The following is a 27,027-nucleotide window of genomic DNA, read 5'->3' on the forward strand; positions in this document are numbered from 1 at the left end:
CTCCAAAGTGCTGCGATTACAGATGTGAGCCACTGCGCCTGGCTGAGAGAACCTGTTTTAGGAAAGAGGCACTGTGCGAAGAAGCCAGGTGTAGTGGCTCACACCTGTAATCCCAGCATTTTGGGAGTTCGAGGCAGGTGGATCACGAGGTCAAGAGATCGAGACCATCCTGGTTAACATGGTGAAACTCCTCTACTAAAAATATAAAAATCAGCTGGGCTTGGTGGCGCGTGCCTGTAATCCCAGCTACTCAGGAGGCTGAGGCAGGAGAATTGGCTGAACCCAGGAGGCGGAGCTTGCGGTGAGCCGACATCGCGCCATTGCACTCCAGCCTGGGTAACAAGAGCGAAACTCCGTCTCAAAAAATAAACAAATAAATAAATAAAAAGAAATTATATTTTAAAACACAATTCTAAAATACCGCTGTCTCCCAAAACCCTTCAGTAGTCTCCCACTGCTCCTAGAGACTGAAACGTTTACCTGCTTACAAGGTAGAGGTAGACCCCTGTCCACCTTTGCATCCCCATCTCTAGATGCATGAAAGCCTCCCTAACCTCCACCTTCTTCTCCATGTTCCACAGCATGTTTTCACCCAGAGCCTCTGGGCTTTTTGTCCTCCTCACTGGAATGCTCCTAGAGGTTTCTCTCCCCTCACAGCCACCTAGTTAATTCTACTCAGGCTTTAGAGCTCAGCAAGTCCAGTCTACTCAGTTTTCTTTTTGAAGTTCCTATAACTTCAGTTCCTTTATTTGTACATGTCTTAGCATGCTTATTTGATTACAGATCGTCTCCCCTCAGACTGTGAGTGCCCTAAAGACGGGAACCTCGCCCATCCCCTTTACCACTACGTCCATAGCACCGATCAAAATGCCTGGCGCAGGAAGGCGCAATGAACTGCTGTTCAACGAGTGGCATCCAAATCGACGGCAAAGGGGGAGGCTGGACAGCGAGTCGCCCGCTTAGGAAGTCGGAAATAAAGATCTGGAAGTCACTTATAATTCAAGCCAGACGAGTGAATGAGTTCCCCCAAGAGGTTTGTAGACTGAAGAGATTCTAACTCAAGCAAGATAAGCAGTAACGTGGCTCACAGTCACGTCGCAAAGATGCTGGGGGCTCTCCTTCGCCTGCTTGTGGTCCCGTACAAGGCGCTTCCCACCCTGGGTCTGTGAGCCCCGTCGGTGAAAGACGGAGGGAGATCGATTCATAACCCCAACAGCGCCGGAGACCTTTCCTCTGCCGCCCCATCCTCTCCCCTCCTCTCGGTGACTTCCTTCAGCAGCTGACGAAGCTGGATCCCCCTGAGCACCGCCTCTTCCGTCTGCGGCGCCCGATGACGCAAGGAAATTTGTGGGCGCGCCGGAAGTTGAGGAGAGTTTCCTGCGAGCTCGGCTTCCTCAACATGGCAGCGCCCTTGTCAGTGGAGGTGGAGTTCGGGTGAGTTACAGAGCTGGGGCGCCGTGGGAATGGATTGAAGTCGTCGGGCCCGGAATTCCCTTTCCTCTGCCTTGGGGCCTGACATGGCCAAATCACTGGGTGTCCCGGCGCCTGCTGTGAACTACGCCACCCGCCTAGGAGAGTCTGAGAGGCCAGCCTCTCCTGGCGATGAGGCCGTATGTCCGGAAATAGAGGCGCACATTGGGAGGAAGAAGCGCTCTGTGCTCCCCTCGATGCCCTGTGCTCCGCAGGAGTCGAATTTGTGACGGTTAGCAGGCAGCCTCCCTATCGTCTTTTCCAATCCTGTCTCGGACCGATCCCATCTGTTTGGCATCTGAGCTCCTAGAACCTAGTAGGACCACCTTCCACTCCCTGATTTCATTCTTTGAACAGCAGTTTGTTTTTAGTGTTCTTAAGGTCTTGTTTCTCGTGGGATGTAGTGGCCAGGACGGGACTTTTTTCTTTTTCTTTCCCAAGACTTGGGGATGTTAAACAGACCTGAGCCTCCTTCAGGACAGTCAGCAAACTTGCTGTGTTCCTTCTGCAGAACTAGAGTCAGGTGGAGATACAGGGACAAATAAGAAATCACACTGAAGGAAACTAACACGGACAGTATAGTATATACAAGATGAAAAATGCAGAAATTAGAACACACACCAATAACTGAAGAAACAGAGCAGGGAGGAAGTCTACTCAAGGCATTATTTGGTTCCTCCTACAAACAGGTGTGTCATATGCGTTCAAAGCTGAGAGATACTGCAGAGCTTAGCGAGAAGGCAAAGAAACGAAGGCCTTGAAAGATGGATGTTGTACTTTCAAGAATCATATGGAAAAGAGGGAATAGGGTGTGTGTGTGTGTGTGTGTGTGTGTGTGTGTGTTTAGATACACAAGTCAAGGTTTATGTGAAAGGAGAAGTCTGGGATGAGAATCTAAAACCTCTGCCCTGTGCCTTTCTTCTCATTGGATGCCTCCCATTTCTTTCATGTTTTTCCTTCATTGGGTAGTTCATTCACCAGCCATTTACTGAGTGCCTACCATGTGCCAGGCAGCAAGCCAGACACTGAGGATACAAAGATAAATAGAAGTCTGTCCGTGCCCTACAGCATTCAGCATTTCTGCCCCTTAGAAGGGGGGTAAGTCTCGTGACTAAGTGCATTTTAATTTATATTGTCTGGCTGCTTGGATCAAATTAGAACTATATTGGTCTGGACTCCTCACTGTTTTGCCTCATTAACTCTTGGCCCAGCTACACTCCCCAAAGCCTGGGGTTCTAGGAGGATCCCTGTTTCCTGACAGGCCTCAGTAGAGTTGGAAAGAGAGTAGCCACAGACTGCTGTGATAAGGTTTTTACTAGGCCAGGCACAGAGGGTAATTCAAGCACTTTGGGAGCTGAGGCAGGAGGACTGCTTGAGCCCAAGAATTCGAAACCAGCCTGGGCAACATAGGGAGACTTCATCTCTACCAAAAAAAAAAAAAAAAAAAAGATTTACTACTGACAACTTGCCTTTCATTGTTATGAGTCAGACATGTTATGTCTGTCTGCCAGGTACTGTGCTAGCACAATGGGGAAGTCATGTGAGGAAGACTCGGCCTTTGTTCTCCAGATCTTACACACCAGCACAGTTGCCCTTTTTCTGACCCAGTCATCTTTAGCTTCAGTCTCCCTTACCTCCAAGAGCAATAATAACCACGTTCTTCCACGACCCACCCACCTTCTACCACCTCCATCCACAGCACAGCATTCCATGAAAATGTAGCTTCTCAGGAAGCAGCAATGCCCAAGGTGATGCTCAACCCAGGTCCCTGCTTTCTTTGTCCTTGCCTCGATGTGCGTTTTTGCCCCTGACCTCTCTTTCATTTCCTGTGTCTCTTAGCAGATATGATTCACCCTTTATGTGGAACCGGCACAACTTTGCAAAGGCTACATGCCCGTCATTTTCTCCCTTTCATCCCTGAGTGGCCCCATTCCTACTTGAGTCCTGGAAGGGTCTGGGTTAGGATTTTGTCTCCCTCCTGAGCAGATATACTCCTCTTGGCCCCACCAACTCCTCCAGAGACCCTCTGGAAGGCCCCTCCACCTTCCTTCTTGTCACTGACCAGGTCTGCCATCCTTTATCTTGCCCCTGAACTATTCTCAGCAGAGCATTTTCTCAGGTATGATTCAAAGTATGTAATACAGTTGTGTTTTGTGTCCCTATGGTCCATGTTGTAAAGGCCCAGATATGAAATTTTCTTCTTCCCACTCCTTTTCCTCCTTCCCAAGTTGGGGAGGTATTGGCAAATGGAGGGAATGTCATTGAGGTCAGAGAAGAACTGGGAGAAATGGACATTTTTATTCTTTTGGCAGATATTTGTTGAGTGTCTCCCATGTGCCAGGCCCTGTTTTAGGCAGAGTTTGCGGCCCAGCAGGTGGAGGGGAAGTAAATAAACAAAATATATATATATATTTAGAAATATATATATATATAAAATATACACACACACACACAGAAGATTAAAACATGAAGATTAGAAAAGGTGAAGGCGGTTTTGAAAATATCTGTACCTGTCACTGGTATCAACATACACATCCCCTAAGAATTGGAAGGTGGAAGGAAGATGAGATAATGTCAGTTGAATTTGAATAGCAGATCTTATCAGACATAAGAGGGTCTAGCCTTAGGTCTCTCTTGGGCTAGAACAGGCCCCTTGTCTGCCTCCCTGAATCACTCTTGAGGCTGGGCATGCACCTTCCCCCACTCCAGATGTGCTGACAGCAAAAACGCCAACCCCTCCCTTGAGGGCCAGTGAATTCAGCAGTGACAGGTCACTGTCTGCGCGAGACTGGTTCTCCCTTCATCTGCTTGTAAAAGGAAAAACAGCCTCGGCCTCTGAGCCTGGCACCACCAGGTTTGGCCAGTATTGGTTGTTTGCCTGAGTCCCAGTGCCTTCAGTTCCCATCCCTCTTCTCTGACCCCCAACTCCTGAGCCCCTTGCCTGTCACCCTCCCCCACCCCAGCTGCTGCATGTGCCAGCCCCCACCCAGGAGAAAACGAGGCTCTTGGAAGGGGATAAATGGAGGCTCTGTGCGGGCTTGCAGCTGAAATGGCCCTGTGCACAGCCACAGATGGGCCTCCTCTCCCCCTCCACATTTCTGCATCAACAAAGCGTGACCTTGTTTGGATGACAGTCGCCCCATGTTTTCCCCATGACAATGCTTGCCTTGCCTTTGCCTCCCAGTGGGCTGCCTCAGGACATCTCTGTTCCCTGAAATTGGGAAAGGGTGGTAGGGTTGAAGACCTTGCATCCTTCAAAAGTCTGGTAAGGCCTTTTCAGTTAAGATCCACAGGAAGTCTGAGATGTGAATCGGGAGACCCAGAGGGAGAAGGAGTGTGGGGCACTGAAAGAGTCCTGGCACTCACCTCAGAAGCCTCAGCTTCTGTACTTGGCTCCAAGTATCTCTGCAATCCCTGCCTTTCCTTGGCCAAGTGCTGGGACACAGAAATGAACCAAACTCTGCCCTCAAGAGGCTTTCTGACCTTTGGGAAGTCCTGTTTTTTTCTGACAAGGCTGCTGGTGCTAAGAAGGAATCAGTTAGATTCAAATGATAGTTTTGGCTCCTGCCTGTACAGGCTTGGACAAGTTAGTTGGTTAACCTCTCTAGGCATGAGTCTGCTTTTCTGTCAAATGGGGTTAATAATGCCTGCCTCCTTCCTTCTTCCCTGGGATTCCCTGAGGATGAAATGAGATGAGGAACATCTTATATAAATGGCGAGGTGATGTGAGCAGTTGTTTGTAGTTGATGCCAGGTCCCATGGACTCTCTCAGCCTCCAGCACTGTGATGTGCCCACCAGGTCAGTAGCAGGTGGCATGGGCAGGAGCGTTTCAAATCATCATCTGGCCAGAGAAAACCCCTAGGTGTGCATTGTCTACAGAGAGCCTCACAGTGGCTCCTCGGTGCTTTTCCAGATGGAAAGACTGAAGCTTAAGACTGAGTCATGGCCGGGCATGGTGACTTACACCTATAATCCCAGCACTTTGGGAGGCTGAGACAGAAGGATTGCTTGAGCCGAGGAGTTCAGGACCAGCCTGGACAATATAGTAAGACCTCATCTCTATTATAAAATATTTTTAAATTATTATCTTTAGTTTTGAGACAGGGTCTCACACTGTTGCCCAGACAAGTACAGTGGCATGACCTTGGCTCACTGCAGCCTCAACCTCCCAGACTCAGATGATACTCCCACCTCAGCCTCCCAGGTAGCTGGGGCTGTGGGTGTGCATCACCATGCCCAGCTAATTTTTGTATTTTCTGTAGAGACGGGGGTTGCCATGTTGCCCAGGCCAGTCTTGAACTCCTGGGCTTAAGCAGTCCTCCTGTCTCAGCCTACCAAAGTGCTAAGATTACAGGTGTGTGCCACTGGGTCTGGCCCCCAAATTATTTTAATAACAGGAAAAAAAAAGAAGATTGAGTCACACATCTAAGATCTCAACATAGGGAGAGGTAGTGCCTGGTCTTCATATTGGGGCCAGCATCTCTAAAGGCTGTGTTCTGCACCTGTGTGCTAAGCTGCTCTCTAGAAGGCAGAGGAGTTAAGAGTCTGCAAATATGGTTACTCGAATTTTTTTTTTTTTTAAATAATTAGAGACAGGCCAGGTGCACTGGCTCATGCCTGTAATCCTAGCACTTTAGGAGGCCAAGGTGGGCGGATCACCAGTGTAAGGAGATAAGACCATCCCAGCCATGGTGAAACCCTGTCTCTACTAAAATGCAAAAAATTAGCCAGGTGTGGTGTCGCACGCCTGTAATCCCAGCTAGTTAGGAAGCTGAGGCAGGGGAATCGTCTGAACCCGGGAGAGGCAGGTTGTAGTGAGCCAAGATCGTGTCACTGCACTCCAGCCTGATAACAGAGCAAGACTCCCAGAAGGAGAGAACGAAAGAAAGAGACAGAGCCAGGCATGATAACTCACAACTCTAACCTAGCACTTTGGGAAATCGCTTGAGCCCAGGAGTTCAAGACCAGCCTGGATAACATAGGGAGATCCCATCTCTACAAAAAAACAAAAGTAAAATTAGGAAGGTGTGGTGACAAGTGCTTGTGGTCTCAGCTACTTGGGGGCTGATGTGGGAGTATTGCCTGAACCCGGGGGTTAAGGCTGCAGCAAGGTAGGAGGATCACACCACTGCACTCCAGCCTGCATGACAGAGTGAGACCTTGTCTCAAAAAAGATAAATTGGCTGGGCACGGCAGCTCACGCCTATAATCCCAGCACTTTGGGAGGCTGAGGCGGGTGGATCACGAGGTCAAGAGATCAAGACCATTCTTGTCAACATGGTGAAACCCCGTCTCTACTAACGATACAAAAATTAGCTGGGCATGGTGGCGCACACCTGTATTCCCAGCTACTCGGGAGGCTGAGGCGGGAGAACTGCTTGAACCCAGGAGGCAGAGGTTTCGGTGAGCTGAGATCGTGCCATTTGCACTCTAGCCTGTGTAACGAGAGCGAAACTCCATCTCAAAATAATAATAATAATAAAAAAAATAGGCCGGGCAGAGTGGCTTATGCCTATAATCTCAGTGCTTTGGGAGGCTGAAGCGGGAGGATTACGTTAGGCCAGGAGTTTGAGATTAGCCTGGGTAGCATAGCAAGACTCCATCTCTACAGAAAATTTAAGAATTTTTAGATACGGTCTGGGCATGGTGGCTCATGCCTGTAACCCCAGCACTTTGGGAGGCCAAGGTGGGCAGATTACCTGAGGTCAAGAGTTTGAGACCAGCCTGGCCAACATAGTGAAACCCCATCTCTACTAAAAATATAAAACTTAGCCAGGCGTGATGGCATAATTCTGTAGTCCCAGCTACTCGGGAGACTGAGGCACAAGAAGTGCTTGAACCTGGGAGGCGGAGGTTGCAGTGAGCTGAGATCACACCACTGCACTCCAGCCTGGGCAACAGAGTGAGACTCCCTCTTAAAACAAATAAAATACAAATATAAAAATTAGCCCGATAGATATGGTGGCATGCACCTGTAGTCCTAGCTACTTGGGAAGTGGAGCAGGAAAGTCTCTTGAGCCCAGGAGTTCAAGGTTACAGTGAGCTATGATTGCACTACTGCATTCCAGCATAGGTGACAGAGCACAACTCTGTCTCTGAGAAAGAAAGGGGAAAAAAAAGAATTGGTCACTGGTACCCAAGGTGTTCTTGCACCTTAGTCTCTGCTTCTCTCAGTCTTCATTATCAGCCCTATCCTCAGTTTTCTGTTTCCGCTACCTCTTCTATTTGTAGGAGCTTACCTGGCTTTTTCTCTGGTCCTCCTTTGCAGAGGTGGTGCGGAACTCCTGTTTGATGGTGTTAAGAAACATCAAGTCACTTTGCCTGGACAGGAGGAACCCTGTGAGTATTGGCTTTCTAAACTCCTCTCTTGGGGCTGTTGAACAGGAGTTGGTCCATGGATAACACTCAGCCCCGTTCAGGCCTCTTCTGCACCTGCGTTTTAAGCTGTGTCTCTAGCAGGCAGAGGAGTGAAAACAAGAATCTGCACTGCTGGGCATGGTGGCTCATGCCTGTAATCCCAGCAGTTTTGGAGGCCAAGGTGGGTAGATCAGCTGAGGTCAAGAGTTTGAGACCAGCCTGGCCAACATGGTGAAAGCCTGTATCTACTAAAAATACAAAAAGTAGCTCGGCATGATGGTGCGTGCCTGAGGCAGGAGACTGCACTCCAGCCTGGGCCACAGAGCAAGACTCTCAAATGAAAAGAAAAAGAGTCTGCAAAGCCAGCTTCATTGGAGGAAGAAGGTATGGTTTCATCCTTATATGGGGATTGTATCTTCAGGCTTGAGTCTGAATCCCCGTAGAACCACAGGCCAGTGACCTCAGCTTTCTGAGGTTTAGTGTTCTCATCTATAAAATGAGGTTGGAAATCTGTATCTCTCAGGATTGTTAAAAGAAGTAAGCAGTTTATCCCATTTGTCTCTACTTTTATGATACAGTAGAAAATATTCTCGTGAAGGAAGTAAGCTTCATTGAGGATGTAGGCTCATATCATGATAAAAGGGTTTAGATTAAAAGAAGAGTCTCCAGCCAAAAAGGTTAGGGGAGAGAGGTTGGCTAAAGGAGAGATTAGATTTTTTTTTTCTTTCTTTCTTTTTTTCTTCCCAGATGGAGTCCCGCTCTGTTGCCCAGGCTGGAGTGCAGTTGTGCGATCTTGGCCCAAAGCAACTTCCACCTCCTGGGTTGAAACAATTCTCCTGCCTCAGCCTCCCCAGTAGTTGGGATTACAGGCACACGCCACCGCACACAGCTAATTTTTGTATTTTTTGGTGGAGACAGGGTTTTACTATGTTGGCCAGGCTGGTCTCGAACTCCTGACCTTGTGATCTGCCCACCTTTGCCTCCCAAAGTGCTGGTATTACAGGCATGAGCCACCGCTCCCAGCCCCTGGATTTTTTTCTTCGTTCATTCAAATACTTGTTAATCTTTCTTTAACAAATGTACATTGAGCACCTCCTATGCAGCAGACCATGTACTAATCATTTTGGAGACAGACATGAACAAGAGCCAGTCCCAGGCCAAGCACGGAGGCTCACACCAATAATCTCAGCACTTTGGAAGGCAGAGGCAGGCAGATCACTTGAGGCCAGGAGTTTGAGACCAGCCTGGCCAACATGGCAAAACCCCATCTCTACTAGAAATTTTTAAAATTAGCCAGGCATAGAGGTGCACTCCTGTAATCCCAGCTACTCAGGAGGCTGAGGCAGGAGAATTGCTTGAACCTGGGATGTGGAGGTTTCAGTGAGCTGAGATCACGCCACTGTACTCCAGCCTAGGCAATAGAGCAAGACTGTCACCAAAAAAAAAAAAAAAAAGGCCGGGTGCAGTGGCTCACGCCTGTAATCCCAGCACTTTGGGTGGCCGAGGTGGGTGGATCATGAGGTCAAGAGATCGAGACCATCCTGGTGATGAAACCTTGTTTCTACTAAAAATACAAAAATTAGCTGGGCATGGTGGCACGTGCCTGTAATCCCAGCTACTCGGGAGGGTAGGCAGGAGGATTGCTTGAACCCAGAAGACGGAGGTTGCGGTGAGCCGAGATCGTGCCGTTGCACTCCAGTCTGGGTAACAACAGTGAAACTCCGTCTCAAAAAAAAAAAAAAAAAAGCCAGTTCCTGCCTTAAAATTGGGAGGTTTTAGAGAATAAAGTTGCATATCTTTGGCTGCATAGCTGTCAGGGTAGCCTGGGTGCTGGGGAGTGGGTATGGCAGGTGTTCGGGTCTTTCCTAACCTTAGCAGTGGGTTCTAGCAAGTGCTCAGGGGTGGGATTCCAGTCTCCACCTGTGACTGAGATCCTTCTGAAGACACAGGAAATGAGGTTCCTGGAGGTGGGCAGTAGAAAATGGTCAAGTCAGGCTGGGCACGGTGGCTCACACCTGCAATCTCAGCACTTTGGGAGGCTGAAGTGGGCAGATCACAAGGTCAGGAGTTTGAGACCAGCCTGGCCAAAATGGTGAAACTCTGTCTCTACTAAAAATACAAAAGTTAGCCAGGTGCGGTGGCTCAGGCCTGTAACCCCAGCACTTTGGGAGGCTGAGGCGGGTGGATCACGAGGTCAAGAGATCGAGACCATCCTGGTCAACATGGTGAAACCCCGTCTCTACTGAAAATACAAAAAAAAAATTAGCTGGGCATGGTGGCGGGCACCTGTAATCCCAGCTACTCGGCAGGCTGAGGCAGGAGGATTGCTTGAATTTAGGAGGTGGAGGTTGCAGTGAGCCGAGATTGCGCCACTGCACTCAAGCCTGGGTGACAGAGCAAGACTCCATCTTGGGGTGGGGGGAAAAAGAAAAAAATGTTCAAGCTGAGTGTGGTGGTACACACTTGCAGTCCCAGCTACTCAGGAGGCTGAGGCAGAAGGATCTCATGAGCCTGGGAGGTCAGGCTACAGTGAGCTATGATCATACCATTCCACTCCAGCCTGGGCCACAGAGCGAGACCCTGTCTCAATTCATGAAAAAGAAAAGAGGCCAAGCACAGTAGCTCGTGCCTATAATCTCAGCACTTTGGGAGACTAGGTGGGAGGATCACCGGAGCCCAGGGGTTCAAGACCAGCCTGGGTAACATGGTAAAACCTGGTCTCTACAAAAAAATAAAACATTAGCTGAGAATAGTTGTACACATCTGTATTTCTAGCTGTTTTAGAGGCTGATGCAGGATTGTTTGAGCCCAGGAGATCGAAACTATGGTGAGCTATGCTTGCACCACTGCACTTCAGCCTGGGTGTCAGAATAAGACCCTGTCTCAAAAAACAAAAACAAAAACGTACATAAGCAGAATATATATGGGAAAAATAAAATAAAATACTCAAGTGAGATTGAGCAGGATTCTTTTGAAATTGGACACAATCTGCCGGTACTCAATTATTATTGCTCATATTCACTGGCTACCACACCTATCTATCCCTCCCTCAGGTTGGAAAGCAGTGGTGCAGGGTGGGGTCTGTGTGCCACGCTTAGAGGCTGGGGGCACTTACTGAGGAGCAGGGCACTGCCCACATTGAGCCAGGTGGGAATATGTGGCAGGGGTTAAGTGTCAGGATGCCTGTCCCTGGTTGAGGAAGATCTGGGGTGCTGAAGGTGACTGCTGCTTATTTTGAAAGATGGCCATGCAGCCTTGGGAGGGCACAAGGTACTCTCAGAACAAGCTTCGTAAAGATTGAGTCTCAAAGGCCTTGCCAGGAAGTTTATTAAAATATCACAAATTATTATTTATTTCCTCTGGAGTTTGTCTGACATGAAAGCCCACAAATTTTCTCTCTTTTTTTTTTTTTTTTTTTGAGATGGAGTCTCGCTCTGTTGCCCAGGCTGAAGTGTTGTAGCACGATCTCAGCTCTCTGCAACCTTCGCCTCCTAGGTTCAAGCAATTCTCCCACTTCAGCCTCCCAAGTAGCTGGGATTACAGGCAGGCACTACCACATCTGGCTGATTTTTGTATGTTTTAGTAGAGACGGGGTTTTAACATGTTGGCCAGTCTGGTCTCAGACTCCTGACCTCAAATGACCCGCCCACCTTAGCTTCCCAAAATGCTGGGATTACAGGCATGAGTCATTGTGCCTGGCCCACAGATTTTCATAATTCTAGCTGCATTTCACTCATTCATTGACTGAGTAGTCAGCAGTGCCAGGTACAGCAGAAAGTACTTTATTTGGCTGGATGCAGAGGCCAGTACTTTGGGAGGCTGAGACAGGTGGATCGCTTGAGCCCAGGAGTTTGGGACCAGCCTGAGCAGCGTGATGAAACCCCATCTCTATAAAAAAATATGAGAATTAGCCGAGTCTGGTGGTGCATGCTGGTAGTTCCAGCTATTTGGGAGGCTGAGGTGGGAGGATGGCTTGAGCCCGGAACGTGAAGATTGCAGTGAGCTGATAGTGCGCCACTGCACTCCAGCCTGGGTGACAGAGCCAGAGCCTGTCTCAAAATAAGAAAGTTCTTTAGGGCCAGGTATGGTGGCTCACATCCTAGCACTTTGGGAGGCCAAGGGGGTGCAGATCACCTGAGGTTGAAAGTTTAAGACCCCCGGTAGAGAAACCCCATCTCTACTAAAAATACAAAATAAGTGCCCTCTTTGTGCCCTCACTGTACTAAGTTGCAGGATGGATATTCATCAGTGAGCAAAATAGATGTGGTTCTTGCCCTAATAGAGTTAGCAGTGTAGGCCATGCGCGGTGGCTCATTCCTGTAATCCCATCACTCTGGAAGTGCGAGGTGGTTAGATAACGAGGCCAGGAGTTCGAGACCAGCCTGACCAAAATGGTGAAACCCCGTCTCTACTAAAGATACAAAAGTTAGCCGGGCGTGGTTGTATGCGCCTGTAATCCTAGCTACTCAGGAGGCTGACACAGGAGAATCACTTGAACCCAGGAGGTGGAAGTTGCAGTGAGCTGGGATCGCACCGTTGCACTCTAGCCTGGGCAACAGAGTAAGACTCTGTCTCAAAAAAAAAAAAAAAAAAAGAGTTAGCAGTGTAATGGGAGTGGAGCCAGGGAATAAACAAGTAAACAAATAAATGCATAACTGCCTCATTACAACTTGAAGTAATTGGCATGAGGAGAACAAAAGCGTACTTCAGTGGGACTAATAGGTGGTCAGCAGAGGTCTCTTTAAGGAGGTAACAGCAAGCCCTGGCACAGCGGCTCACACCTGTAATCCCAGCACTTTGAGAGGCCAAGGCAGGTGATCACCTGAGGTCCGGAGTTTGAGACCAGCCTGGCCAACATGGTAAAACCCCATCTCTACTAAAAATATAAAAATTAGCCAGGTATGGTGGCAGGCACCTGTAATCCCAGCTACTTGGGAGGCTGAGGCAGGAGAATCGCTTGAACCTGGAGGTGGAGTTTGCAATGAGCTGAGATCACCGGACTGTACTCTAGCCTGGACTCTGTCTCAAAAAAAAAAAAAGGTAACATGGAGGCTGAAAAGAGGCTAGCCTAGTAAATTGCAGAGGGAGCGCAGGAGAGCAGAGGTGCATGGGGGCCCACTTGTAACAAAGACAGGACTTGTGAAGCCTGGGGGTTTAGGCCAAGGGGGGGTCAAGGAGATAGAGGAAGGGCCAGCATCATAACGGGCCAAGGCTGAGTTTGGGCCAGTAGGCAAAGCCCCAGTTGATTGTGTAAATCATTGTCACAAATTCCAGCAGGTGGCTACCATTATGCTTTTCATTTAAAAGGTAGAAATCAAAATTTAGGGAAGTCAGGGGTCTCACCCCAAGTCACAGAGTTATTTAAATGGCAGAGCTGGGTTTCAGAACCAGCTTTCGGGCCACTGAATTTCAGAGTCCTGGCACTTTACCACTAACCCATCACCATCTATCCCAAGAGGCTCCCCGAATCACTCTAACATCTTATATTTTCCAGTTTTACACTTTCCTTCATTTATTTATTCATGACTTCAACAGCTACTTATTTCAGCTTTCATAGTGACCCCAAGGGATTAAAGAGACCCCTAAAAGTGAAAGAGAAGGAGGGAAGGAAGGATCTGAGGCCTGTCCAGAGTTACCCAAGTAGGGAGGCTGGCCTGGGACTCAGACTTTTTTATCCCTCATCTTTTTTTTTTTTTTTTTTTTGAGCCGGAGTTTCTCTGTTACCCAGACTGGAGTGCAATGGCACGATCTCGGCTCACTGCAACCTCCGCCTTCTGGGTTCAAGCAATTCTCCTGCCTCAGCCTCCTGAGTAGTTGGGACTACAGGCGCGCACCACCATGCCCAGATAATTTTTTAATTTTTGTATTTTTAGTATAGACGGGGTTTCACCTTGTTGACCAGGATGGTCTCGATCTCTTGACCAAGTGATTTACCCACCTCAGCCTCCCAAAATGCTGGGATTATAGGTGTGAGCCACCGCGCCCAGCCGCCCAGCCAAATCCCTCATCTTCCAGCCACTGTTCAGGAAACAGGGAGGGGCCTATCCCCACTCTGAGAAGAAAGGAGGGGAGTGGGAGGAAAGGCATGGTGGCCCATTTGCTCAGTCTTTGGACCCTTGGCTGTGAGTTCCTACTCTGGTTCAGTTATGCCCTGTTGTACCCAGAGGCATGGGTCACACAGCAGACCCATGGTAAACTAGGTTGGAGACCTAGATCTCCAACAGAGCTGGTTAGCAGCTGCCAGACCCACCCTGGCACATGTGAGCCCAGCTGGGGGTCAGGGGCCTGGCACTGCTAGGAAAGTCTTACCCTTCCCCCAAGTCCATGCCCAGATATGTCATCTGGCAGCCTTCCCAGCCTAGGGGCTGCTACTTGGCCAAGTGAGTCTTGGAGGTTCCAGCAGAAACAACAGCAGCCATAAGATTTTGGAATATGACACACCTTGCAAACGAGGGAACTCGTGGCTCCTAGGCCAGAGGAGAGCTTCCAACCCAGCCAATTTGGGAGAAATGATGAACAAGGCTGAAGGGATTGAGACTGCGAGAGAGGAACCCTGGCATGCGCAGTTACACATTAGTTATTCCTGCCAGCCTCTTCCTGCCCGATCTGTAAGATGGGAGGTTGGGCTGGCTTTGTACATTATTGAGCTGGTTGTCTCTTTGACATCTACAAGAAAAGTTTCTTCAAGATCCAAGTATATACGATTCTGTGAAGCAGAGTGTGCTGACCTGGTAAGAAGCTGTATGAGGAGAGATGTCTTAACAGCCATCCTGCTGCAACAGGCCAGCTAGGCACCCACCAGCTTAGGGTATTGCAGCTGCTGGGAGTTGGCCTCTGACTAAGGCATCCCTTTGACCCAAGGCCCCCTGCCTAGGCCCCAAGAGTAGACGTGGCCACCTCACCTTTCTCTGGCTGTCTTCCTCTCCCCTGCCATTATGCCCCCTCCGTCTGCTCCACTTGCGTTAAAGCGAGGCTGGTGAGGGAGGGCAGGAGTTGCAGGAGCTCCTGGGCGCTTTAAACTGCTTAGCATGCATTTCACAGCCTCTCTGGGGCCAGCTGTTCCTTTCTCTGCTCTCAGGGCCTGTTTGCTGATCCCCTCTCCACCTCCCTCCTCCCCACACCCCTCCCAGTCCCTGTGCAAAATTGCTTTTGAAAAGATCCACTTTCTGCTTAATTAAACAATGAGGAGGTCCCCTCTCACATCTGTAAACCTCCTTCTGAGGCCAGTTTAGCCCACAAACTGCTCCATTCTTACCCCCATTCACTTGTAAATGGCCCCTCTGATGTTCCCTCCACCCCCTCTCCTCTGTTACTCCCCGCTTGCCAGCTCTTTCTTTTCCCTTTTCAACTGAGGCCTGGGGTGGGCTCCCAGTAGAGCTAGTCTTGGAGCCTGGTGGACTTGGGGACAGAGGCGGTTTAACCTATGGAAGGGAAGACTTAGGGGATCCATCTCTTCCAAATCCAAAGGGCCATCCTGGGGAAGAGGAGTACGTTTGTTGGCATGGTCCCATGGACCATTCAGGCCCAGTGGGTGGGAATGACAGGAAGACAGATTTCTGCTTGGGAGAAAAGAGCTCTTAACAATCAGAGCCGCTCCACAGAGGAGCTGACCTCCTGTCCCTGGAGGTGTTCAAAGAGAGGCTGGATGAGGGCCTCTTATGCCTGCGAGTCAATATCAGATACAGCTTTGAGGTTGTTCCCTTTCAGTCCCAAGAGGCTGAGGCTGACACCCTTTGGGGCCCTCCCGCAGTGGGCAGTCAGTGTCCCCCAGACTAGAGTGAGTCCACTGGGGTGAGGGATTCTGGTGGAGCTTGCGTCGGTGCTCTCCACCATGAGCCTCCTCCCTTTGTCAGCAGCCTTTAGAAGGTGCTGGAGCCCAGAGGATGAGGAATCTGAAGTCACTGTGGGCTTACAGCTCAGAGCAGCCATCTGTTGAGTGTGTCCTGTGTGTGACACTGCTGGGCCTGCCTCGGGCATTGTGCCTTATGTAATCCTCAGCAGCTCTTGGTGTTTGGATGATTATCCTTCCTTGTCAGAGGACGATGCTGAGACAGCAAGGTGAAGTGACTTCCCACCCAAGGGCATTGAGCACACAGCCCAGGTCCTCTGGCTGTGGACTCAGAACTCAACCACTCCACCATGGAACAGCAGCTCCTATCACCTTCTCTGCCCCCAGTGGGCAGGCCAGGTGCCAAGGCATCCTGCCCCGGAAACCTTGCATTAGGTGCCCATCTCCCTCCTCTGGTGCTTTGTTCCCTGGGGGCAGCCTGGCTGCCAGCACCTACAGCCTCAGAGTGTCATTCCTTCCACCTGGGTTGTACTGGGAGCATTGGCCAACCCTGACATCTTGTGGGTTCAAACATCTAAAATAGAAGGAAAGTCAGTATCTAGGATTTCTCACTACTCTCCCAGTCCCCCGTTCCCTTTCCAGCCTCTGATAGGAAGATACAGGATGCCACAGAAAACCCCAGTCAGTCCCAGCACTATCTGATTAATGGTTGGCTCTAACCTGCCCTCCAAAGCTGGGGTGCCAGTCCCAGCACTATCTGATTAATGGTTGGCTCTAACCTGCCCTCCAAAGCTGGGGTGCCATGCCACCAGGTGGAAACCCAGAGAGTTGGAGGGGTATAGGTTCTTCCTCTGGATCCTGGAGTAATTACAGCATTGATATGCAGGTCACAGTGACAAGAGCTTTGTATCCCCCACAAATGCCCCTGTGAGGCAACCTTAACATCCCCATTTTACAAAAAGAAGAAGCTGAGGCTCCAAAAATTCCTTACCCAAGGTCATAGAACCAGGAAGTGATGGAGTCCAGCTCAAAACCAGGCCTGTCTGAATCCGGGGTCCGTGCTCTTAATTTCTTCCTCCCTTCCTCCTTCCCTCCCTACCTCCCCAACTGTCCACTCAAGTAATGGTAATGGTAATGCCATACATTTGAGTCGGATCATGATTTGAGTGTCAGGTCAGACACACATGGAAGTATAGGCCTGGGCAGTGGGGCCTGGTTCCCAGGGAGCACCTATTTGGGAGACACTGCCGAGGTTCAATAGGAGGGAGGGGCCCCTACCGGAGCAGGCCCCTTCACGAAGCCTGTGAGGCCTTGCCTCCTCTGGCCCCATCTCATGCAAGCTTCTTACCTTCTCTGTTCTGCTACCTTGAACCTGCCATTTTATTCTGCTCCAGGCCTTCCCATGTGCTTTCCTTCTGCCCACAATGCTCCCCAGCTCACCCCACTCATCCTTCAGACCTGAGCTTCACTGTTTAATACCCTCAGCCAGGCCTCTCCTGACCCCAGATGAAGGACATAGCATTTGTCACAGCTAATAAAATATGGTGTGTCTCCCCTGCTGGCCTCTAGCTCCATGAGGGTAGGTAGCTCTGTGTCCCTCTTGCCCACTACCATCTCCCTAGCACCTTGCACATAGTAGCTGCTCAATAAATATTTGTCTCCTGAGTCATCACATGGGATCCCAGGAGGGAGATCACCCCTAGTAGGAGTGGGAAGACAAGAAGACACAAAGTGGGAAGGTAAAAGTGAGAGTCTCCAGCCCCCATCTATCCCAGAGCCATCCATCCCCAAGCCACCAGCCCCTGACTCTGCTTAACCCTTCCTCCTCCCCTGGGCGCCTTTGGAAGCCGACCATCTGGCTTGGAGACTATTTGCATATTGTCTGTGCCTCAGCAAGCCTAGCAAGATGTCCCTGGGGGTGTGTTTCAGGCCCTGCCGAGTGGCCCTTGCATCCTGCAAAGGGAGCCATGAGTTCCCCTCTCCCCACCCCCAAATCCAGGCATGGGGGAACAATACAAGTGGTGATGCGGTAGCCTCACCATGGTAACAGGCTATCAAAAATGTGGGCAGGCCTGGGTTGGGGGTGGGCAGAAGAGGGAGGGAGTGACCTCAGCAAATAGGAGCATCATGATAAATGAGCCAGCACCAGGCAGCAGAATCATCCCCCAGCCTGTCCCTCTGGGACTCTATGCTGGTGCCATCGTTCAGATGACCCCACCATGACCACTGGCCCTTCCCCCACCCCCAAGCCTATCCAGAGTGGAGCAGAAGCACCTTCCCTTTGGAGGGCTGTCCCCCTGTTGAGTCCTGGTTCCATGCAGGCCAGGCACTGCCCAGGCCTTCTTGCCACCTCCACACACACAGGAACACCCCCGCCCGCCAGTGCTGGCTGATTGATGTGTCAAACCCCAGTAGCTCTATCGAGCGGCCACAAGATGTATGGGTTGGCGGCCCACCAGACAGTGCCAAGATGGAGGCCAAGGGAATTCAGAGCCAAGGGGAAACCTCTGAAACCCAGGCCTCGGAGAGGAACCCAGCCAGGAGTCCAAGTGGGCTGCAGCTTGTTGGAGGCAGCACTCACCCCATCTCCTGCCTGCTCAGACCGTGAAGACTCCGATCCGCTTTGTTTAAAAGGAGACATTAAAATGGAAAGGCGGCAGTCTCAGTTTATGGACATTTTGCCCATGGCCCTGTGCTCTGCTGGCGTACGATCCAGGCAAGTTGGCACCGAGCAAAATGGACCATCCAGGCTACAGGCCTGTCAGTGACGTGGCACGTGTGCCAGCCAATGTGGCTTAACTCCCTGCCCAAGGCTGGGGCTGTGTGTGCATACATGCTGAGGGCCCAGACAGGGCAGAGTGAAGCCTCCTTGAATCCAAGCAGCCTTTCCCTTGCCTGCACTCCAGGATTCTGGGCCCCAGACCAAGCTTCATCTCAGGCATTAGTCCAGGACAGCAGACCCCTCTGGACACCAACTTGAGATGGGGGTGGTTAACCCCAACCCCTCTGCTGGCTTCCCAGAGGCAAGTTGTCTCCCCAGGAGAATGGTCTGTTTCAGGGGCAGACAGTGGAGGGTAGGCTTTGAGGTGTTTATAGAGCCACATTCCTGTGTGCTGTGGCCTGATACTGTTGTCCCTAGGAAAGGAGAGATGACCCGGGAGACCGGTGGCTCTGAGCCTACACATGACCTACAGAGGGACCGGTGGCTCCCCCAGAACCACAAGGAGGCAGATCTCAGTGTTAGCTGAGCAGGAGAGGCCCTATCACCTAACCTCTGGCCACCCCCACCCCTGGTGGGGAGGGCTCTGAAAGCTAGGGGTGGTGGTGGGGAGTGGAGCAGGGATTTGTCAGCATCCCTGGCTGGTGAAGGATCCTTCTCTCCCTCTGCCAGAGGAAATTAATTGATGTTATCAGCTCAGCAATTGTTTTCCTTCCCCTCACAAAGGGAAATACATGCAGACCCCTCCAAGAGCAAAGCCAAATCCTCCCCATCTGGGACTGGCTGGAGAGATAAAGGTGGAGGAGGCTCTTCAGGGTCCTCTCAGAAGTCCAGCCATGGCAGTTGCAGACTGGCTTCCAGGACTTGTGGGTAGGGGCCTGTCCCCTAACCCTTTAGATGTGGCAGTTCCTCCTGCTGTCTGCCTTGAATCCCTGTATTATAGGCGGATCCCATTGCCTATTCTCCTGGACTTCAGCAGTGTCAGGTGCAGCTTTTTCTAAAGATCCATCTGGCAAGTCACTGGCCTGTCCTAACCTGTTTCCTCACCTTTGAAATCTACAAGTTCATAGGCCATCACAGCCTGATCTAAAAGAAGCCCTCTAGCTGGTTGCAGTGGCTCACGCCTATAATCCCAGCACTTTGGGAGGCTGAGGTGGACAGATCACAAGGTCAGGAGATCGAGGCCATCCTGTCTAACATAGTGAAACCCCGTTGATACTAAAAATACAAACATTAGCTGAGCATTATCTGGGCGTGGTGGCATGCTCCTGCAATTCCAGCTACTCAGGAGGCTGAGGCAGAATCGCTTGAACCTGGGAGGTAGAGGTTGCAGTGACCCAAGACCTCGCCACTGCACTCCAGCCTGGGCTACAGAGCTAGACTCCATCTCAAAAGAAAAAAAGAAGCCCTCTAAACCCCATGTGTATTTTCTTCTGTGCCAGGCAAGGCTCTGGGGTGCAGGTGCCATTTGGTTTGACAAGAGTTTGTTCTGTGCATTCCTCTCCAGGGGACATCCGGAACCTGCTCGTCTGGATCAAGAAGAATTTGCTAAAAGAGCGGCCAGAGTTGTTCATCCAGGGAGACAGCGTGTGAGTCCCACTCCTTCCTTCCCTGAAGAGGGCGGAGGGAGGGACGGATATCTGAGCCCCCTCCCTCAGGTTCAGTCCCAGCCTGAGTCTGGTTCTCCCTTTCCTCCTCTCTGACTCCTCGGACAAAAGAGCTTCGGTCCAGCTCTGTCTGAGATCTATTTTCAGTTTTCTTGTTACTAAAACTGGACTCGAGGATTTGTTAAAATCCCAGATGAAAGGAGCCTGGTGAATTTCTCAGAAAACTTGGATTCTGCCCTCTCGTTGCCACAGACTTGCTGTGGGACCTTAGGCAAGTTACTTCGCTTCTCTGGACCTCAGTTACTCTCTACACAGAAAGTGTTGAGGAAAATGTACCTAGTGCGACTGAAGAACTAAATATTCTGTTTTATTTCATTGTAATTAAATAGCCACATGTGGCTAGTAGATTACCATATGGTGCAGCACAAGTCTACAGTTCCAAGGAGTCATTGACGCTGTGCCTGCACATAGCCTGCGCATGCACACACACTCACTGGGGACACCCCAGCGCAGTCTGCTTGGAAAGGACCGGGTTCCAGTTGCTAAGAAGTTACAAGGCCAGCCCCCCATGTGAAAGGTGACCAGTGCAGCTGTGAGGCTCATTTACTTGCCTCGAGCATAGGTCACTGTCAGGCCCTAAGGGATCAGGCCTAGGGGATCAGCCCTGCTTCAGGTCATGGTCCAGCGGTCCTGGAGGACCATTCCAGCAGCATTTCTTGGGCCATTGCCAGTGGGAGCCAGGCTAAGCTGCCTGACCACCTGCTGACCTACCCTGCCTTATGCCAGGCAAGGCTGCACTTGACCATTGCCATGTGCCATGGCAACTGATTCGGAATTGGCAAAACAGCCTCCTCTCCAGAATGGGCATGCAGAGGCCTGAAAGAAGCTGAAGTCTTTTCCAGGTCTAACGAGAATAAGGTTAGACCCCTGGAAAAGTGTGGTCCCACTAATGGTTACCATGACAGTGTGGCAAGCACTCCGCACACATCAGCTCATTTCGTTTTGTACAGGCCTTGTGGGGTAGACACTATCCCTTATCCCATTTTCAGATGAGGAACCTGATACTCAGAAACAGAATGGCCTGCCCAAGGTCTGGATGGTGGTGCTGGCTAGCCATTGCACCCATTTTCCATCTGGCTACAAAGGCCATGCATGACTCTCTGACCTGGTTTCCTTTACACTCAGACCAGCCTCCCCTTCCTGGGAGATTGTCAGCCAGACCCCAGGAGGAAGGCTCCCCAGCACCCTCTACTGCAACCCTAAGCTCTCAGCCTCTCTCCATCTGTGCTGCTGCCTTCTGCCTCTCACTCCCTACTACTCACCACCATCCTTCCCACAGGCGGCCAGGAATTCTGGTGCTGATTAACGACGCCGACTGGGAGCTACTGGTCAGTACCTCGGGGGACATCTCTCCCTGATCCCCTGCCTTGCTGCTTCAGTGGGAAAGCCTTGGGCCTCTCCTCAGGCCCATAGAGTGGCTGGGTAATCCTCCGCCCAACTCCAGCCCCACACTGAGGCTGCTGGAGTCTCCCACCCCAGGTGAGGAAGGGATGGATAGCTGGAGACATGGGAGCACCCCTCCGTCCTGAAGATTTGCAGGTTGAGATACAGGATACCATTTTTCCGGTAGAGTCTGTCTCTTCCAGAGCAGCCAGCCTTCACCCCTTGTTCTCCTAAATCCTGGGGTAGAAGTGGGAAGGTGGCTCTGAGAGTCTCCCGCTCCCCTCTCTCCTGCACCAGGGTGAGCTGGACTATCAGCTTCAGGACCAGGACAGCGTCCTCTTCATCTCCACTCTGCATGGCGGCTGAGGGCCCCTCTCAGGGCCTGGGCACCCTTAGAGGGAAGAATGAAGCAATCAGAGATCCCCTGGGGCCCTGCTTCCAGGTCTCCCTGTCCCCCTTGGCTGCCTTCTTCCCTGCTCTGTCCCCCAAGCTCCCTCCAGGCAGGGAAAAGAGGCCAGGTGCTAAAAATGAGCCTTTCTCAAGCACGTGAGCAGGGAAGGCAGACAGGCACCAGAGCCCAGCACTCCCTTTTCCAGCAGCTGTGGTGGGGGAGGGTGCCCCTCTAGTTTGTCAAGAGTGGAAGAGGGCTCTGTGGCCAGGTGACCTGGCTGCCTTCCGCTCCTTGTACCTCAGTCTAAACATGGAGTGACTGCTGACAAGGAGCTCCAGTCCCAGAGCCAGCGTCTTCACAGGGAAGATAAATGGACCTGAATAGCTGGAGAGGCCCCCCCCTACCCAAAAAGTGAAGCCGTCTCAGCCTCAGTTTCCCTGTCTGGACAGCTGAGGGCTCTGCCTGTTCCCTGCTGATACCATTATAGAACCCCAGCTGGGGTCCCCTATTTGTGCCGAGCGCCCCCCCCAGCAGCTGCTCCTCCAGCCACACCCTTCCTTCTGCTCCCCCCACTCCTAGCCCTTGACCCTGGCTGGCCTCCCCCTCTCCACAGGCCACCAGATGGGCTTCTGAGACCCTTCCTAAGCTGCCTGCAGCTCATTCTGCTGGAGGTAGAGATGAGGGGAGGGAGTGGGTTAAACCTTGGACTGGGCAAGTAGAAGCCTGGGGGGAATCTGTGTGCCTCAGTTTCTTCCTCTACAACAACCGAGTATTTATAGTGGCCGAAAACTGGGGAGATAATTGATGGCACAAATGTCCATTTTCTCTTCCTTCCTACCTCCTGCAGGAAGCAGGATGGGGCAGGCAGCACCTGGTAGGCAGAGTGGTTTGCCCCTCCTCCCCTTCCTTTCTGGAAGTCTTGGGGCCTCAGTGCTTGCAACAGCTGGCCTTGGGCAAATAAAAGACTAGGTTGTTTCCTAGCCTTGCTTGGAGCTTCATCCTTGGAAACCGGTGGCACCTCATATCCCTTCAGCCATGGTCTTTGATACAACCTCTTCATCCTCAGCCTAGGGCCTCAGAGCTGCTCTTCACCCTTCACCCAGAAGAGGGGTGGGGGTGAACACTCAGATGATCTGAGAGGGGTAGTCTAATAGAGCCATCTGGAGAAGGGGGTGGGAGAGCCAGTCTGTGCTGACCAGTCTGGGTCCCAGGACGTGTTCCCACCCGCCTGTCCAAGACTTTGTCCCACCAGCTGCAGCCAGCAGCCTCAGAACCCAGAATGGGGGTGGCATAGGTAAGACTGCTGAGCCCCCCTTTCCATGGTCTTTCCTTCCCATGACCTGAAGAAAAGAGCTTTGTTTGCTGTAGACCCCAAAAGAGAACTAGGGCACTAACATTAACCCACCAAAAGCATCATCCCACCCGAAATGTTGCTTTTCATTCTATGTCAATAATTTAAGGTGAAATTTCTCACCCTGTGGAGATGAAAGTGCCAAAAGCTTGTCCCAGCAGCGTTAGGGGACAGGGTGTGCACGTCATTCTTTTGGGGCTAGATGACCCACTGGCTGGTAGGCTTTTCTCCAGCACTACTCCAGGTCGAGGCCCTCTGGGCTTGTGTGAAGTAGGAGCAGCTGTGTTGGGACTATGGGGAGGAGCTGGTCTGGGTGCAAATTAAGGCCAGTGTTGGGGTCTGAGTGCTGTCCAGAAAGGCTATATGACCAACCCTCACTAGGAGCTGAGGTCGGGGTGTCCATGCTAGGGAACGGACCAACAGACTTGTAACAGCCCCTTACAGCTGCACTTTTAGGTCAGCCTGTCCAATTCGTGTAACCTGGAGGTCCCTCCCCATCTCCAGCCCCCTGAGCTGTAGAAGTGGCCCATCACTGCACCTGATCGGAACACCCCAGATTGCAGGTCCTGGAAACTGAGCACTAGGATCCCTTTCCCTGCCTGCAAGGAGTGGAAGGAGTGATAGATGTGGGATATCCCTTCTCCCACCACACCCCAATTAATGCTGAGGAGTAGGGTAGGAGGAGGTGCTGGGAAAACCGGATTTGTTGGCACATGCGGGTGCAAGCACTGTGATTGAAATTGGCCGTGGCCAAGGCGCTCCAGACGATTTCAGGTCATTTTTAGCCCCAGGCTGGAAAGGGGTCGGGGACAGGTGCCCTGGACTCAGCCCTGAGCAACTCCCAATCACCCCTCTCCCAAGCAACTCCTGATCCCTGCTTTTGAGGAAATAAACAAATAAAACCCCGCTATCTCCGAAGATTTTTCTTTAATGAAAAGGATTCCTTTTTCCAAGTTCTGTTTCCAAAGCCGAGGTGATTGCCCGGCTGGAGCGCATCGTTGGCGACGCTTGGCCGTCGGACCCTGGCAGCGGCTGTAGGAGGCTCAGCCCACCGGTCCGTCCTGAGGGGCTTTCGGGAGGGATTGATTTGTTTGGGATTTAGGGCTTGGTTGAGGATTTGTTTTGTTTAGGTAGGAGTATTGGGGTGATAAGTTAGAACAAATGCGAAACGAGTTAGCGGGCGCATTGCGCCGGCCTCTTCTTTCACCCCCGACTTCCTGCGGCTCGGGCTGAGAGCGGACCACTTTCGGCCCCGCCGCTGCGTGCGGGCAGCGTTCCGGCCGAAATTTGAAAGGAAAAACGACGCGATCGACTGGAGGACCCCGCCAGCCGGTACTGGTCACCCGCAGAGGAGGAAGAGAAGGAAGGAGGATGAGGATGCGGATGGCGGCGCTGGCGGCAGGGACCGGCGTCCCGGTGCGCGAGGGCCGGGGCCGCGATCCTCGCGCTGGGGCCAGCCAGCCAGCCGCCGCCCCGAGAGGTCTCGCCCGCGCTGAGCTCCGTCCCTGCGGCCCCCGCCCCTGTTGCGCCCGGAGCTCAGCCACAGATGTCCAGCCACAATTCTCGGTTGGCCGCAGACTCTTACAAGAATTGCGTTTGGACAATCAGTGGCGAAGCCCCTGAGTTCAGGGCCCTGGTCTCCTGCTGGGTTCCGCTTCGCTCCTAAAAAGCGCCAGACCAGGACATCTAGGAGCTGCGCGTCGGACCACCTTGCAGGCGCTCAGCAGCGGCTGCCCATTCGGCGGTAAGGTGGATCAGCAAGCACGCGGATTCCGACCCTGCGCGGGGATCCCCATCGCCCCTGGCGTGGCTCCTTCGATCGCGGCCCGGAGTCCTTAGAGTGGCCCGCGTTGGGTCTCAGCGCCACCCCAGGTCGGAGGGAATCTCCTCTGTCAGGCCTGGGGAGCCCTGACTCCCCTTTCCCTGCCCCCAGCCTGGGCTCTCCGGAAATCCAGAAGACAGGAGCCCGAGGCCGGGTCGCATTTCCGAGCCCCGGGTCCGGGCTGCTGGATTCGTGGGTTCCCCGCCCCCGCCCAGCCCCGCGCACGCACCGGCTCGGGCGCTCTCCGCTTTCCTGTGGCTGAGTCGCGGCCGGGGCGCCGGCGGTGGCTGTGGCGGCGGTGGCCCGGGCGGCGGGGAGTGCTGGAATGCGCCGCCGGGTCACCTGCAGCGCCCGGGGAGCCGGACTGGGAGCCGGCGGGCTGGCGAGGCGCAGGACTGAACCCGAGCGGGCGCCTCTGGCGGCTCGGGGCCGGGGCGGGCTTTTAGTGGACCGCTCCAACAATACGGGCCTGGCGCGGAGAAAGGGGCTCGGCTGCAATTGGTACTGGATTTGAATAACGCCACGGGGCCATCAATGGTCATTGTGTCGGCGGGTAATGAATCTCCGCTGTCTCTCGGGCTGGCCAGGCAGCTGCAACCTGCGCTCAGGCAGCTCTTAAAGACATAGCGTGCCCCTCCCCGGGGGCCGCCTCCCCCTCTGCACCGGCCGGACCCCTAGTCCTCCCACCCCTACTCGGCGCTCTCAACTCCCGATGCCCCGCCTGCTCCCTCGGCCTGACCCTTTTGCCCATCGCCCCCTCCTCCTGGACCAGGCACCAACCTCCCGGCCCTGCTCTTCCGTGGACCTGACTCAGGCCCCGGCCTTAGCTGAGCTCTCCAAGAGCGCCCAAGGCACCCCAGAGTCTTTTACAGCCCACCCCCGGTCTCCCAGATGCGTGGAAACCGAAGGCCTCTGGAGCCCTCCTCTCTAGGCCCCTGCCTAGGGGCTTCCACTGGAGGGTGATGGGGAACAGTCTGGAAGTCAGAGGGTCATCCCCTGAGAAGACCACGCTGAAGGAGAAAGAGGAAAGGGGTGCAGTCCCCATCCCCGGGGCTGAGGATGCCATCCCCACCCGGGAGCTGGAGCCTGCCCCCTCCCCCCACCAAGGACCAGAGTTTGATTCCCAGGCTCCATCCGACTCCTGGATACCTCGCGCTAGCAGCAGGGGTGGGGGGAGGGGAGCAGGTGGGTGTGAGAGGGGCGTGGAATCTGTGAATGCTTGTCTTATCATTGTCTCTTCAATTGGACAGTCCACCCATCCAGGAAAGCAGGGGCTCTGTCCAAAGTCTAATGCACCCCCAGCCCCACTCCGGTCTGGTCTGGCAGAGAAGGTTCTTAGTCTACTGGGTAAATACATAGCCAGCTTCTCACTCTTAGAGCTTAGCGTATCTTTCCCGATGAACCTCACACCCTAAAGGGGGAGTGTGAGGCCATTCTTCCCATACAGCCTGCCTTTCCCCAAACACGCAAAATACCCCTGCCTCTGTCCTGGCACACCATTCAGCCTTGCTCTGAAATGCCCTCCTGTCCTCACAATCTCTGGGTGGCCTTGCCACGTGCCCGGTGGAATTGTGAATATCGGTCTGTCTGAGTCTCCTCTCTAGGACAGGAAGTGGGTCCTACTGATCTTTGTGCCTTCAGGGCCTAGAACAGTGCCCTCCCCCCAAACAATCATGAAATATCTGTGGGTGGTTGCACGCATGCCCAGCGACTTTAAAATGAGTCAAATAGACTTCTTGGAGTTTCTTGTAAAAGTTGTAAGAATGTTGCTTGTGGGAAATAATTCTTGCAGCCCGGGTTTTACGGGGGTGGGGGGGGGAGCTCTGCTAACCAGATCCCAACTCCTGGGAATGCTTCGGTAATAACAGTAAGGAGTGTATTGTGTGCCAAGCACTAAGCTCTTTGAAGGTAGTAGCTCACTGATTCCTCACAATACCCTGGGAAGTAAGTGCTGTTATCAGCCCCATTTTACAGATGAGGAAATTGGAGTCCTTCTCAGACTGCCTGGCGCTTCCAGCTGGAGAGTGAGGGGGAGCATTCTGGAAGTCAGAGGGTCACCCTCTGGGAAGAACACGCT

At 52.3% G+C, this 27,027-nt stretch overlaps 1 protein-coding gene and 1 long non-coding RNA gene across 3 annotated transcripts; one reads left to right on the plus strand and one right to left on the minus strand.

Annotated features, from left to right (window-relative positions):
• Nucleotides 1-1,370: 1,370 nt before the first annotated feature.
• Nucleotides 1,371-24,038, plus strand: URM1 (ubiquitin related modifier 1). 2 transcript variants are annotated; one of them, XM_002743351.6, is made up of 5 exons: nucleotides 1,371-1,434; nucleotides 7,740-7,810; nucleotides 19,844-19,925; nucleotides 21,283-21,331; nucleotides 21,684-24,038. In XM_002743351.6, exons 1-5 carry the CDS (start codon nucleotides 1,400-1,402, stop codon nucleotides 21,750-21,752), a joined length of 306 nt encoding a protein of 101 aa, XP_002743397.3. In that variant the 5' UTR covers nucleotides 1,371-1,399; the 3' UTR covers nucleotides 21,753-24,038. The 2 variants fall into 2 exon arrangements, with proteins under 2 accessions (XP_002743397.3, XP_035114914.2); XM_035259023.3 differs by having other exon boundaries at nucleotides 22,080-24,038.
• A 2-nt stretch (nucleotides 24,039-24,040) lies between these two features.
• Nucleotides 24,041-25,539, minus strand: LOC144576744 (uncharacterized). The gene is made up of 2 exons (XR_013519203.1): nucleotides 25,180-25,539; nucleotides 24,041-24,197 (listed from the first exon to the last, which is right to left on the minus strand). It is a non-coding gene; the product is annotated as an uncharacterized LOC144576744 (long non-coding RNA).
• Nucleotides 25,540-27,027: the final 1,488 nt, after the last annotated feature.

The sequence above is a fragment of the Callithrix jacchus genome, chromosome 1 (genome assembly GCF_049354715.1).
Source record: "Callithrix jacchus isolate 240 chromosome 1, calJac240_pri, whole genome shotgun sequence".
NCBI lineage: Eukaryota > Metazoa > Chordata > Mammalia > Primates > Cebidae > Callithrix > Callithrix jacchus.

What these genes read in the sequence shown, in the direction of transcription:
- URM1 (XM_035259023.3), top strand. Translation starts at nt 1,400, where the DNA reads ATGGCAGCGCCCTTGTCAGTGGAGGTGGAGTTCGG. An exon ending in TCAGTGGAGGTGGAGTTCGG is followed by an intron (nt 1,435 to 7,739) that starts GTGAGTTACAGA and finishes CCTCCTTTGCAG; the next exon opens with AGGTGGTGCGGAACTCCTGT. An exon ending in ACGCCGACTGGGAGCTACTG is followed by an intron (nt 21,332 to 22,079) that starts GTCAGTACCTCG and finishes CTTGTACCTCAG; the next exon opens with TCTAAACATGGAGTGACTGC.